We start from the raw sequence: 11,912 nt of genomic DNA on the forward strand, positions 1-11,912 counted from the left end.
ACCGCCAAATATAAACAACAGCAGTTAGAGCGAAATAAATAACAGTTTATAGAGAGAAAATTATATCAGTAGATCATGTGTTGCTTGACAAAGTTTTCCTGACAGATATGAGTTTCCAGAATTATTATTGCTGCAGTATTTAGTGTAATATTTATGTCTGCAGTACACATTATAACCACATGAGGAGCTCCATCCTACAACACTTACTTATATAACACAAAACAGGTCACTGGATGGCAAAAGAGCTGAAGTCACAGTTGATGATTCCAGGCTAATAAAAAGAAAAGCATTGTTCCATAGCAGATAGCCACTGAAGGCCCAAGGGGTCAAGCATGCAAAGAAAGCCTTTGTGAAGGAAGTGAAGTGGTTTCTTCCAGGCTTGTAAAACAAAAAATGCCAGGTCAGGAGCAGACTGAGTCTGGAATTCTGGACTATCCAAGCAGGCATTAGCCATCAGCTCAACCAACCTGATAAGCATTAACATAGGGGAAACAAATCATTGGGTCACAAAGGCTTGGATGCATTGTTTTGCTGCAAGAAACAAAGAAAAAATGCATTTAGGTCTGTAAGTATTTTAACAGTGACACATTTTTAAAATTTTGTTTCTTGTATCCACTACAATGGCTCAAATCACACAGCCACTAAGTGCCAATTTAACCCTTAAAATCAGCTCCAGCTATGGGTTTTACAAGCTGTGCATAGATTCAGATGTAGCCTGGTTTAAACATCATTTCTTATGATGGTGTTTAAGCTCTACTAACATTTAAGGTGTTGCACCAGCTGATAGTTAAGTTATAACTTAAAACCTAAACCTACCGCCAACGAGGTGTAAAGTAAGTAAGTAAGTTCCTGTATGTATTAAAAAGCCACTGACAAGTCTGGAATTATTTTAAATATCTGAAATCACATTGATGAGGTCGAAGAATAGCCCATCCATGGTGGTCTCATCTGGTCTTATTGGAAAATCCAGACTCTCGCCAGTCCGAGACAGAGACGAGACAAGACTGAGTAAAAAGGCTCCTGATTCTGGGACAAGACCAAGACAACTTTGGTCTACTTTTTTCATAAATCTCTTTAATAAACTTCAGACCTGCTCAAAACTACAAAACGTTCAATCATTTTCTCGATTATTTGAAATATTTTATCTTTTACTACAAGAAAAAAACACAAAAAGTGAATTATTTTCCATAAAATTAATACTGGAAGAAAGGGGCTTTGGTGCTGATAAGAGTCTTGGATGGGTCAAAGATTAGCAACAAAATTGATTTGACTGCATTCATATTTTTTACATAGTGGCAGCTTTAACATTAGGGCACCCTCTGGACACCCTTGAGGTAAAAATGTACACGTACAAAAAAACTGCTATTAAACCATCATACATCAATTTTTTTTTTTCATGAAGTTTTTTAGTATGTTTACATTTTTCTCTTCAAAGGTGTCCAGAGGGTAGTAAATTTGAGGAGGGCACAAGGGTTAAATCAAAGCTGAAAGTCTGCACTTCAGTCACGTCTTTATTGTTGTATTTCAAATCCATTTTGGTTGATGATAAAAACTGTATTGTTGTCCGAATACTTACAGACCTAAACATATGAGAGAAATCTTTGCAGGGTATGATTTTTAAAAAGTACGCTAAATCCAGTTGACACTGTCCAGTCTCCAACCTGCAATCATAAATATCAAGCATATTTGATTTTCACAGTTCCAGATCAGGTAGGCTGCAACTTGATTGGAATCAGTTCAATCATTGTATCACCAAACACCTGAGGATTCTTGCACAAGTAGTCATTTGCAACAAGCCTCAAATTAAGTCACGCCTTTCCGATTGTTTGAGGAACCAACCTTACAGCTTGAATCAGTAAAAATATATGTGTTTATTGAACATTTTCATTCACAAAAGTGGAGTTTGTCTCTCCTGGCAAGCTTGTTTAACTGGATTTATGTTGGACAACAAAGTCAGCTGTGTTAAGTTCAAGCAGGAACCACTATTTCCATGAGGGTGGGAAAGAAAGCACTCCTTTTCCCTGAATGAGAAGGTCAAGTTAAGCATTTCATCTGGTAAAAGCTGCAACTCTGAGCGTTGATTTCCACAGGACTCTCCTGCAGGCAACACAAAGTAAACTGAAAGATGAAGGAGCTGAAAGCAACACTAAAAAATTGGCTGTTTTATCCACTCAACTGACAGAGAAGGCCAACGTGGTAGCAAGTGGTGAAAATCCTTAGAAAGCTCTAGAAGCCATTAGGATGATGAAGACGTGGTAGCTGCAATTGCCGAGGGGTTTTCAGCTAAAAGCATGAAAAAAGAGAAAAATAATGTTTGCTACTGCAGGTGTTCAGCTTGGTGGTTGCACAGAGGCACAAAGAGTCTCCGCTAAGATTAGAGTATAACATTTTACATGTTTTTTTTTATCTTTAAATGCCTTTGGGATTCATCTTTGAATTCTCTTGGTGCCAAAAAGACCCTGTTTTCCACCCTGATGTCATACATTCACTGTAAAGACCTTAATTAAGAAATCTCACATCTCTAATAGAAGAGAACAAAGATTGAAACGTATCTGTCTTGATGGAGTAAAATGGTTTATGGAAGCAGGACTCCTTCAGACTAAGTTGTGTTCCCCTTACAAAAACCGAATGCATGCGTTGTACATTGAAACTGATACAGTATACATGTTATTATGGCTGTAGGCTTTTATGATGTTGAGAGGAATGTGTCAACACTCCAGCTGACAAGTCTAAGTTTAGCCCTTACACGTGGGCGTACAGTAGGAGTATATGTCAAGAAAGGAAGTTCAGACTTTTGATTTGATTCTACAGACTTACAGTTTATATGACCACTTGGCTGTATATCAGCCAGGAAGACAAAAATCAGATAGGGGAACGAGAGGAGCTTTTTTTTATGATAATAAAGGTCCAGAAGAAATGCAGCAGTTCAATAATGTAGCAGAGGCTGTAATCACAGAATGTCAGTCAGCAATGTACAGCAGAGCAGCTGTTACTGCAGACATTTCAATCAGTCTCACTGCTCAGACATCAAGTACAGTATGCAAGCTGCAGGGTGCAGTTCAACAGAGTGGAAACACATCTGAAGTCGATGTTTTTAAAGTTAAAAATGAGGCATTTTATCCCAAAATCAAAGTCACAATGCATGAGGAAGGGCACAGAACAACAACAAATGCTTTGGCTGAATGACAGTTTAAGTGAGTCTGCAATGTTCACATTAGATTTTCAGACTAAAACACCTTACCCTACTCTCCTCTCCTGTTTCACCAATAAGTGAGATGGATACTGACAGACAAGTGCTGATGAACATTTGAAAACAAGACCCTATGATAAGTTCTTAGTGAGGATAAAGTGAGGATATGCACCTCATAGTGGATCCCATAGTTATTTTTTCCCTCAGCAATATAATACAACTTTCTATTATTATGCCTTAAGACCTGTGTTCCTAAACAGGTGAAGCCCTCTCTCTCTCCCCACATAGTGGGTGTACAGGATGCCCAGCCTTGGCTTTATGACAGCTAATAACTATGACCCACCTACTACTCAGGAAAGTCTATCATGCCAAAATATCAACTACAGACATCAGAAAATTATCAGTAAGTTTTGACACCGTGTGTGGTGCTGATATCTGAAATTTCCAGGTCCAGCCAATCCATCCATTTTCCTTCTGCTTATCCAGGACCCTGGTGGCAGACATCTCTCAGACATCTCCTAGGGATTCCACGGCGTTCCTAGGCCAGATGAGATATATCTTCCACTGGGGTCTCCTACCAGTTAGACACACCTGAAAGACCTCCAAAGGGAGGCATCCAGGAGCCATCCTAATCAGATGCCAGGACCACCTCAACTGGCTCCTTTCAACGGGAAGGAACAGTACATCTGTTTCAAGCTCCTACCAGATGTCCAAGCTCCTCAACCTATCTCTAATGTTGTGTTCACATCAGAATTGAGTAAAATCATACAAGGGTACATGGTAAGTCAAAATAAAGATGCAAGTAGACACGAGAATGAATATAAAGTACATAAGTATTCACAGCCTTTGCTGAATACTTGTTGAAGCACCTTTGGCAGCAATTACAGTTTCTTTCTGAGTATGATGCTACATGTTTAGCACACCTATTTTTGGGCAGGTTCTCTCATTCTTCTTTGCAAAACCTCTAAAGCTCAGTCAGGTTGGATGGGGAGCGTTGAGCACAGCCATTTTATGATCTCTTCAGAGATGTTCAATCAGGTTCATGTCAGGGCTCTGGCCGGGCCACTCAAGGACATCCACACAGTTGCCCCTACTTTGTTATCTTGGCTCTGTGCTTAGTGTCGTCGTCCTGTTGGAAGATCAACCTTCAACCCCGTCCGAGGTCCAGATTGCTCTGGAGCAGGTTATCATCAAGGATGTCTCTATGCATTGCTGCATTCATCTTTCCCCTGACCCTGACTGGTCTCTAAGTTCTTACTGCCAAAAACATCCCCACAGCATGATGCTGCCACCACCATGCTTCACTGTAGGGATGGTATTTGCCAGGTGATGAGCAGTGCCTGGTTTCGTCCAGACAGGATGCATCTTTGTTTTATCAGACCAGAGAATTTTGTTTATCATGGTCTGACAGTCCTTCAGGTGCCTTTTGGCAACTCCCTTTACTGAGGAGTGGCTACCATCTGGCCACTCTATTGGTGGAGTGCTGTAGAAATGGATGTCCTTCTGGAAGGTTCTCCTCTCTCCACAGAGCAATGCTAGAGCTCTGTCAGAGTGACCATCAGGTTCTTGGTTGACTCCCTGGCTAAGGCCCTTCTACCCCAATTGTTCTGATTGACTGGGCTTTAGGAAGAGTCCTGGTGGTTCCAAACTTCTTCTATTTATGGATGATGGAGGCTACTGTGCTCATTGGGACCTTCTATGCTGCAGAAATTTTTCTGTACCCTTCCCCAGATCTGTGCTTTGATACAATCCTGTCTCAGAGGTCTACAGAAAATCCCTTTGACTTCATGGCTTGGTTGTGTGTGCCTTTGCAAATCGTGTCCAATCAGCTGAATTTACCACAGGTGGACTCCAATCAAGTTGTAGAAAAAGCTGAAGGGTGATCAGTTGAAACAGGATGCACCTGAGCTCAATTTTAAGTGTCATGGCAAAGGCTGTGAATTCTTCTGTACATGTGATTTGTTTTCTGATATTTATTTTTGATGTATTTGCAAACATTTCTAACAAACTTTTTTCACTTGTTCATTATGAGGTATTGTGTATAGACTTTTAAGTGAAAAATGAAATTAATCCAGTTTGCAATAAGGCTGTAACATAAGAAAAAGTTGAAAAAGTGAAGCGCTGTGAATACTTTCTGGATGCACTGTATATTCAATTCAGTATCTTACTCACAGTGCTTAAGTGTCAAAAGAAAAACATTTGTTTACGTCCTCCACACCGGACCTGTGAGCTTTGGCTTAACATCCACTATGAGCCTCGGCTCCATGGTGTTTGTCTTAGAACACAGCACTGTGTTACCCTGTGTTTCATAAAAGGGGCAAAAATATAAAAATATATCTTTATGCTCTAATACTGCACATATCACATCATAACACTGAAATTTGTCCATAATTTGCTGCCGCTCTTACGCAAATAAAGTGTAACCACTCTGCTTTAGCCCGCAGGTTCTTACAGATAAATATAGCTAGACTTGTAAATTTATTTCTGACCAGGTTACCACAAAGGAAACGATCTTGCAGAGTTAGGGTTAGAGCAAATCCCAAGAGTCATTGCCTAACTCGCTCCACATTTCTGTGGCACAGGTTTTAATTGTGTATGCTCGGAGCAGTCGGCCGTCCTTACAGGAAACCCCAGAAATGAAACGTAAAATATTTGCCTTACCCCAGACAGGCCCCAACTAAACACTACAGCACAATGCTACAGTTCTACTACCTCTGCACACACATCGAATTCAATCCAAAGTCAAGCACTGGAAAGATTCTGATTATTAAAAATCAAGGTTTTATTGTATCCAGCTGAAGTGCTTTTATTATTTCAGTGAAGGAAATGTCTTTGAGCAAACTTCATGTAACTGATCCCACAATAGCTCACATTGTCTAGTGGGTAAATGTGTCCTTTCTCACACCGACCTTTGAGCTATCTGCATCAGCAAAAACCACATAATCACAACATCTCCATCCAAAACGTTCCCCTCCAAACCCACAAATTAAATATGAACTCATGACACAGGAAGAGGGGCCACCTCTCACTGAAGAACGATAAATGTAAACAACAGCTTGGATAAAACATTTCATTCAGGACTTCATATGCAGTAAACATTTGTAAAAGTACAATATGATACTATACACTTTATTGTTCCCTTAGGGAAATTTGTTTTGGACTCCAAGTGCTAGGCTGCCATAAACAACTAATAAGTAATAAACAGAACAATAGCAACACTTGTTCTTGACTTATTTATGGCTGGATTAATGGTAATGGTACTGAGATGACATGGTCAGTGAAGTAGTTGGGCAGCTTGGTCAAGAAGGATTTTGTACCTACATTTATGTTTTCCATAGTAAGACACCTGCTGACTTTGATAGTCCTGCCTAGGAGTCCTGCCTTGCCTAAGGCTGCCTAAAAAAAGGTAGATAAAAAGTGGTTACAGAGTGGAAAAATAGGCAAAAAGTGGAAAAAATGGTTAAAAGAAACAAAATGGATTAAAAAGGCAATAAAGGGTCAACAATGAGCAGCAAGAAAGTGGCAAATAGGAATAAAAGTGTCAAATAATGGCAGATAAAAAGTTACAAAGTGGAAAAAAAAGATTTAAAAAAAGTGGAAAGAATTGTTTCAAGGGAAAAAATGGGTTAAGAAAGGCAATAAATGGCCTGAAAAGGCAAAAAGCAGTGAAAAGGTGCCATAAAGGGTTAAAAGTGGCAAGATTAGCAGATTAAAAAGTAGTTACATAGTGGAAAAATGGGTACAAATGTTAAAAAATTAGTTCAAAGAAACAAAATGGGTTTAGGAAGGCAATACAGGCTCAACACTGGGCAGAAAAATGGTGAAAAGCAGCTAAAAGGTGGCACAATGGGTTCAAAGTGGCAACAAAACCAAAAAAAAAACTGAAAATAAAAATGAATCTGTATTAAGGTTTGTTTTCTGGCAGTTCACTGTGTATGAACCCCCAAATCAAATTTCAGTCAGCTAAAACATCTCTAAATTTATCAAATTAAGCTTCAAAATCATGAAAAATGAGGCAGTAAAATGCGCTTCAGGATGGTGTGGGTGTGTCTGTTGAATAAGCTGAAGCCACGCCCACTCAGGAGAAATACAATCCTCTCAGATTTAAAAAATGTCACAGTCTGAATGTTGACCTTATGATCACAGCTCAGCTGCCTCGCTCTGTGCCAGAGAAGAGTCAAAGTCTGTTTTCTGGCTCAAATCTCTGTTATGATGCTTTAAATGATCCATCGACCACTGTGGCTGATAGATTTGGCAAATTTACCTCACAATGAACAAAAACACAGCATTTGACTGACTGTTATCTTCCAATAAAGGCAGTGACATCAGCTAACAACAGACTGTACTGAGATGAACTGCTCTGTGTTAGAGGGGCGGGGCTTTTCTCTACTGTGGGCTCATGATGTCATGAGCCCACAGTTTGTCACAGTTTGTCACATATTGGCCCCGCCCACATGAAACCAAGCCAGGAAAGAGGCGAAAAACTTTCTAACAGTCTAAATCCAGAATTCAGTCATATGTAGATCTTAGTGTTTTCACATGTTTACAGCAACTATAATACATTTGTAGTGTGTAACGACTAAAACTTTGGATTTCATTTTACAGGGTCTTTAAAACAGGCAAAAATTTTGCCCCCCCCCCCAAAAAAAAAGTGGCAAAAATGGGAGGAATCAGTGATTAAAAAAGGGATCAAAAGCGACACAAATAAGTCATTTGAATATCAGAACCCAGTAATAGCCTGACACACATTTCAGATCTCCAAAAAGAGGAAACTGTTAGCCAGGATAATTGCACCAATGCTACAGATCCAACACACATACATGAATATCATCAGTAAATCACAACTGGTGAGGGCCCAGTCACTGGTTTTTTTTCCAGGGGCTCAGTCAATTTGGTCCTAGGAATGTTGAGAGCCTCCAGGTTGACATATTTTGTACAAAAATCACCAAGGGGACATCCTGACATTTGGCACATACATTTATGTCACACTCTGGTAGAACTTCTGTGCTCCTATAGTCTCTTAACTGAGTCTGCATAAGACACCAGAATCTACAGGCAAGGGTTGAGTGTCAGAAGTGTTTTAGTTCCTGCTTGTATTCTGAGTAGTCACTAGTGTTTGTGAGGGCAGGGTTTGGGTGTGGGTTGAGTTTGGGTTTGGATTTAGTCATCTGTCCATAAATCAGAGCATTCACATATTTAAAGATGAAGATTGGCTAGACTTTAGTCCAGAAAACCATCAGCTTTCATCTGACAGAGGTTTACTATTTCATCATTTTCTATGTACAGACAACAAACTAATCAGATGCCTTCTAATGTCTTCTCTCTAACTTTTCTGGCCCTCATGTCGTTGGCAGACTGTCAACAAGGAGGAGACAAACATAAATCTTCACCCTGAAGTTCTTTATATCTGAAAGTATTACTGGCATCATTTGAAGCTCTGAGAAACTTTGGCTCGTCATCCAGCCCAAAATTTTGATTAATCACACATGGAAAACATGTCTCCAAACTACGTACACTTTGCACTACATGCCACAAGAGCATCAGTTCTCACACCAAACAAACGAAGCCGGAGTTTTGGGAGTCAAGTGTCGTGCAAGGTCTTGGATTATGAGGACTGGAAAGCCAGGGATTAAAACCCCCTGATCTCTTGATAAGTTGAACCACTGTACCTCTTATGAATTGGGCTGTCACAGTGACAACACTAATCACAATTAGTTAAGGACCTTAATTAGAGCATCAATTCTTTATTAATTGCATGCTTTATTGCCTCTTTCAGCACACTTTGGTTTAGCCACTGCAGTGTCTCCCTGCAGCCACAGTGGTGTAAAAGAAGTCCACCTCTGCAACTTAATGTCTCATTTCACTTTAAAACCTCAGAGATGGGACACAGATGGCCGTGCAGCTATGCCATGTAAGCAGGTGGCCCAGGTTCAAATGCGGCCTTCAGCCACTTTCCCACATGTTACACCTCCCTTCTCTCTTCCTTGTTTCTGACTCCTCCCTCTGTCCTCATCTCTAAATAAAGGCATAAACACCCCAAAAATAATACCTTTAAAATAGCACCAGAAAAAGGTCAGTGGACAAGTCAAAGTCATTTGCACCTTGTGTTCTCACACCTTTTTACTCTTTTCCTTATTTCCATTTTAATCCATAACAAGTTCCTTTTCCCGTTTTTAAGTTGATGTCATAACGTTCAATCTGCCTGAAGTTCCTTACCTTATTATTTTTTTCAAAGCAGGTCTGTATCCAGAAAAGGATATCACCCTTAGTTTAAGACAGTATAAAAATCCAAAATAAAACAAAAATAATGCCATTCATCCATCCCTGCTACCACCAGGTCGCAGTGGTAGCAGGTTGAGCAAGTCACCCAGACATCCTTCTCCCCAGCAACACTTTCCAACCTGCTGTGGGATCTCAAGGCATTCCCAGACAGGAAATATAATCCCTCCAGCACATTCTGGGTCTTTCCTGAGTTCTCCTCCCAGCTGGGTGTGCTCAGAAAACCTACAAAAGGAGACATCCAGGAGGCATCCCGATGAGATGCCCAAACCACCGCAACTATCTTCTTGTAATGCAAAGGAGCAACGGCTCTACTCTTAGTTCCCTCTGGATGTCTGAACTCCTCACCTTATCTCTAAGGCTGAGCCCAGCCACCCTCACATGAGAAAACTCATGTTAGCCACTTCTCATTCTTTCTGTGATTACCCAGAGTTCATGACCATGGGTGAGGGCTGGGGCAAAGACTGACCGGTAAGTTGAAAGCGTTGCTTTCCAGCTCAGCTCCCTCTTCACCACAACGCTCTGGCACAAGGCCCGCAGAAAAGCTGATGCTGGATGTCCCAACTCCTGCTGCAGGTCCCCAGCTGAGACAACCAACAGAACCACATCATCTGCAAAAAGTAGAGACGCTCTGAGGTCCCTGAACGGGAAACCCTCCTCCTCCCAGCTTCACCTTGAAATCCTGTCCATGAAATTCAACGGCAGAATCAGAGGCAAGGGGCAGCCCTGATGGAGGCCAACGCGCACCTGGAACATGTCCGACTTTGTGCATACAGCTTTGGTTATACAGGGACCTGACAGCAGCCGCAGGACCCCATATTCCCATGGATATGTGAAAATGTTCATCTGTTGTGTCAGGTTAATTAAGAATGGACAGTTAGCCAGCAGACCACAGTTTTGACACCCCTGATGTATAGTCAATTTACATTATATTGAAAAACTGTTGAAAATTCTTTTCTTCTTTTGTTAACATGGGTTCACTTAGGGTAAAACTGCTGAACTGTCAGCTGTAACTCCATAACATTGGCTCAGCCAACCAGCACTGTGCTTTAATCCAAATGTTCTTCAAAAAGTTGCATAATGTAGATTCTTGACAGCCAAATGCCGGATAATTCCTCCTGAACATGAGACTTTAAAGTGAAATTTTTACAATCAGTTATAAAGCTTTCTCCGTGCTCGTTGCCATCTCTGCTTTCGTCCATCTCTCTCTCTCTTTTTCTCTGTCCATCTGTCCTTACAGTATGTAAATGGCTGTGTTCCTCTCCTGGAAAAAATGATTCCTCCCTTCAACTTTTTTGGCTACTGTCAGTTATTTCCTTCCAAAGCATAACTCTAAACCTCGTCTTCTCTTTAGAGTTGATTTAGAAACCAAATCAAACTGTTTGGACTTAGTTTGTTTTTCTCCTGTCAGACTCACATTTCTCACTCACTGTCTCCAAAAAGCCTTCCGAGAAATCCCCCAAGTTGTGTGATCTTTTCACTATTCGCGCATGTTTTCATCTTGGGATTTTGGACCACTGAAGATGTCGTGTGGTTGTGGTCCAAAAGCAACAGGGTCAGGGTTGCACTGTGGCATCTGAGCTTCATTGTGTGGTATGTGGAGCCAAAGCCTTTGGGATGAAACAGCTGCCAGGGGCTTCACGCAAGGAAGAAAGCTGTGGTATGTTAACATGGCAAGGTTAAAATAGAAAGTGTGTTGCCTTGTGTGTGTGGGCATGTATGAGCTGTGTGCTTAAAAATAGATGAATTAAGATGTAAATCTAGTTAAACATTTAATCTTCTAAGGGCAAAGTTTTATTCCTGAAGGTCTGATTAGTATTCAGCACAGGCCCAGAGCTCCACTCTTCACAATTTGTAGAATCACTTAAGAGTCAAAAGCTTTCCTGACCCTGAATTTAGATCAGCCCATCCTGGTTTTGGAGACATTCAAGGTCAACATTCAGCATCTCTGCTTTGATTAACTATCCAATCCAACATCCCTCCACCAGCTCAGAGATATGAGATGAATTTTTAACCGGGACTTACCTTGTGACATGTGCTCAATCAGTTTCCTCCACTTTGTCTTGCTGATGTGAGGGGGTGTATCTCTGACAGTCCACTTCAGTCTGCTCTCAGCTCAGTTCAGCCGGTCTGTCTGTCTCCAGAGAGGACGGGGAGGTTCCTACATGGAGAGTGGCATGCCCCGGCTGTTTGGAAAATGCCAGCATGCAGCAGCCTCTGCCATAACAGAAGCTGGGTTTGCTTGTGCGTAAAAGACAGCACAGCAGAGGGAGGGGTTTGTGAACATGCCTTCCTCCAGAACTCAACCAGACACACAAGTGGGAGGGCTGACATTCAGGAGTGCAACTGCTCCTTCTTTCAGCAGCCAATAGGAGCTCAGGAGGAGTAACTGTCTGGGAAAGACAAGCAGCTCTTCTGGGACGGAGTTGACAACATGTCAAAA

The 11,912-nt window shown here is 41.2% G+C and overlaps 1 protein-coding gene across 1 annotated transcript in view; it reads right to left on the reverse strand.

Moving 5' to 3' along the window:
* The window catches only part of LOC121519760 (KN motif and ankyrin repeat domain-containing protein 4-like), a 32,516-nt gene extending 20,850 nt beyond the window's left edge, over positions 1 to 11,666 (reverse strand). Inside the window, exon 1 of the mRNA XM_041802644.1 lies at positions 11,495 to 11,666. Within this exon, the coding sequence (XP_041658578.1) occupies positions 11,495 to 11,504 (10 nt within the window). The 5' untranslated portion in view covers positions 11,505 to 11,666. The remainder of the gene's footprint in view (positions 1 to 11,494) is intronic.
* Positions 11,667 to 11,912: the final 246 nt, after the last annotated feature.

This window comes from Cheilinus undulatus, linkage group 13, assembly GCF_018320785.1.
Source record: "Cheilinus undulatus linkage group 13, ASM1832078v1, whole genome shotgun sequence".
Taxonomy (NCBI): Eukaryota; Metazoa; Chordata; class Actinopteri; order Labriformes; family Labridae; genus Cheilinus; species Cheilinus undulatus.